The sequence below is a fragment of the Plasmopara halstedii genome, assembly GCF_900000015.1.
Source record: "Plasmopara halstedii genome assembly, contig: Scaffold_292, whole genome shotgun sequence".
NCBI lineage: Eukaryota > Oomycota > Peronosporomycetes > Peronosporales > Peronosporaceae > Plasmopara > Plasmopara halstedii.
Genome location: NW_020187213.1, coordinates 803,782 through 805,713, shown reverse-complemented (window position 1 = coordinate 805,713; position 1,932 = coordinate 803,782). Strand labels below are relative to the sequence as shown.

General features: G+C 45.1%; 1 protein-coding gene across 1 annotated transcript in view; it reads left to right on the top strand.

The window, feature by feature from the left end:
- Positions 1 to 783: 783 nt before the first annotated feature.
- Positions 784 to 1,932, top strand: part of PHALS_05998 (Protein involved in rRNA processing) — a gene marked incomplete at both ends in the record, with an annotated part of 1,192 nt that continues 43 nt past the window's right edge. Inside the window, 4 exons of the mRNA XM_024723334.1 lie at positions 784 to 802; positions 927 to 1,006; positions 1,095 to 1,193; positions 1,253 to 1,932. The exon at positions 1,253 to 1,932 is cut by the window's right edge and continues 43 nt beyond it. Coding sequence (XP_024574322.1) covers positions 784 to 802; positions 927 to 1,006; positions 1,095 to 1,193; positions 1,253 to 1,932 — 878 coding nt within the window. The remainder of the gene's footprint in view (positions 803 to 926; positions 1,007 to 1,094; positions 1,194 to 1,252) is intronic.

Here is a 1,932-nt window from a genome sequence, read left to right as displayed (position 1 = left end):
GCTTAGAGGAAGCGTAATTTAGGTCACCGACCTTACGTTCTTCACAAGAACCAGTACGGGATAGCGGATCGCAATCCGCTACCTCCAAGAGTAGTTAGAACCGTAATCAAAGGCTAATTAACTCTTCTGTTTAAAATGTAAACTGCATACATGCATAACCCAGCCACGTACCGTATTCTTATCTGGGTGCAGTCACACCATGCCCATCTCGTGTGACATACACCCCTGTTTCCAGGGTACGTTTAACCCCGTTACAAGTAGGGTTCGTGATACACCATATATATGCTCACTGTTCATGATAAATAATGTATAGCGTGAGGCCAGCAACCCACCTGTCCCACGGACCTCTTCTAGTACAGTCGCTTCTAACGATATCAAGTGCCAATCAACTAATCACCTTGCTTCGTAGAATACGCAGGCGACAGCAGCAAATGTATACATGCACCGCAACCACGTTACACTATTTCTTCGCAAGAAAAGTGAAATTTTTTGGTTTCGTAGAAGTATTAGTAGTGCAGTGAGTATCTGCATCGCGCGATTATTTCGTGACTGCATTTGACACAGTTGTACTGAGTACGTACGCCTCTAGATCTTAGTCTGGCTAATACCCTCAACGCAGCGATTTACTGTCGCCGGAGTATTTTCCCGTATGTTTTATGAAGATTTGAGTTGTTTGCATGATATCGAACGACAAGCAAACACCATATTCCGAACAGCTGTGATTTGCTGCTATTCTATTGGTTTAGAATATATAAATGGGTCGTTGGTGCAGAGTTAATTATCATGGTAGCAAGCGAAGGAGGTGCGTTGCTCGCTTTGCGCCTCGTTTCTCGATGAAACGCAGGACCATCGTATTCATAATATTGCAATTAAGGCATCAAATGTGCTAGATTTCTTACCACTTCGTTTGGGTTGGTGTCAAGCAGAAAAGCACATAATGGACCGAATAAAGGACGACATGGTCCAAGTAAGCTGCAAAATGGCTGACATGGGTGCTGCAATTGAGGTTGTTAGCGACGATCTTTAGTATTTGCAAAGATAAATCGCTTTATCAAAGTTGTGTATGGATGAGATTTGACTCGTAATTTGCGCAGATGGAGATGCCGACGGAATGCGGCATGACGTATTTGCAAGTGAAGAACCACGTGCTTCTGACTTACACAAAGATGGAGCTGTTTTATTCGTTGCTAAAGGTAAATACCAAGCCTGAGCATAAAATCAAAGAATTAATCTCGGCATTTCCTTTGCGCAGCTGGAGCAACCTGTGAAAGTGAAGGACCATCCAGTTTTTAAAGAGCTAGTACGGTATCGCACGATTTTGGAGCGGATCCGTCCCCTTGACCGCAAAATGAAATATCAAGTCGATAAGATGCTCAAGGTTGCATCGTCTGGTGGAAACGGTCTTGACGAATCGCTGAACTACGCGCCCAAACCGGAACAGCTTACTGTCGATGATGATAATGAGGATGGTGAAGAAGGTGAATCAAGTGCCAAGGATGGTATATATCGTGCTCCCCGCTTGGCAGCGGTACCATATGAAGAGGATGAGCGAACATACGTCAAACAGGCCAAAAGAGATGAGCGTAATCGAAAGCGCCTTCAAAAGAGCACAATTCTATCAGAATTGCGTGAGGAGTTTAGCGAGCGTCCCTTGGAAATCTTGGCTAGTGGCACAAGCGTTGTGGACAAGGAGATTGCTCGTGAAGAAGCGGAAAAGAAAGATTTTGAAGAGTCTCGCTTTGTTCGCGTCGTAACGTCGCGCAAAGACAAGATTCGCAAGCGTCAGCGTGCGTTACAAGCTAACCGTGCTGATAATCTCAGCTCGATCGACAACTTCGCTGCAGTTCAAGATATTTTATCGCTGGACAAGACAAAAAACCGCATTCCGACGCCGCGCGAAACGACTAAGGTTGGCGGAAAAACGGGTGGCAT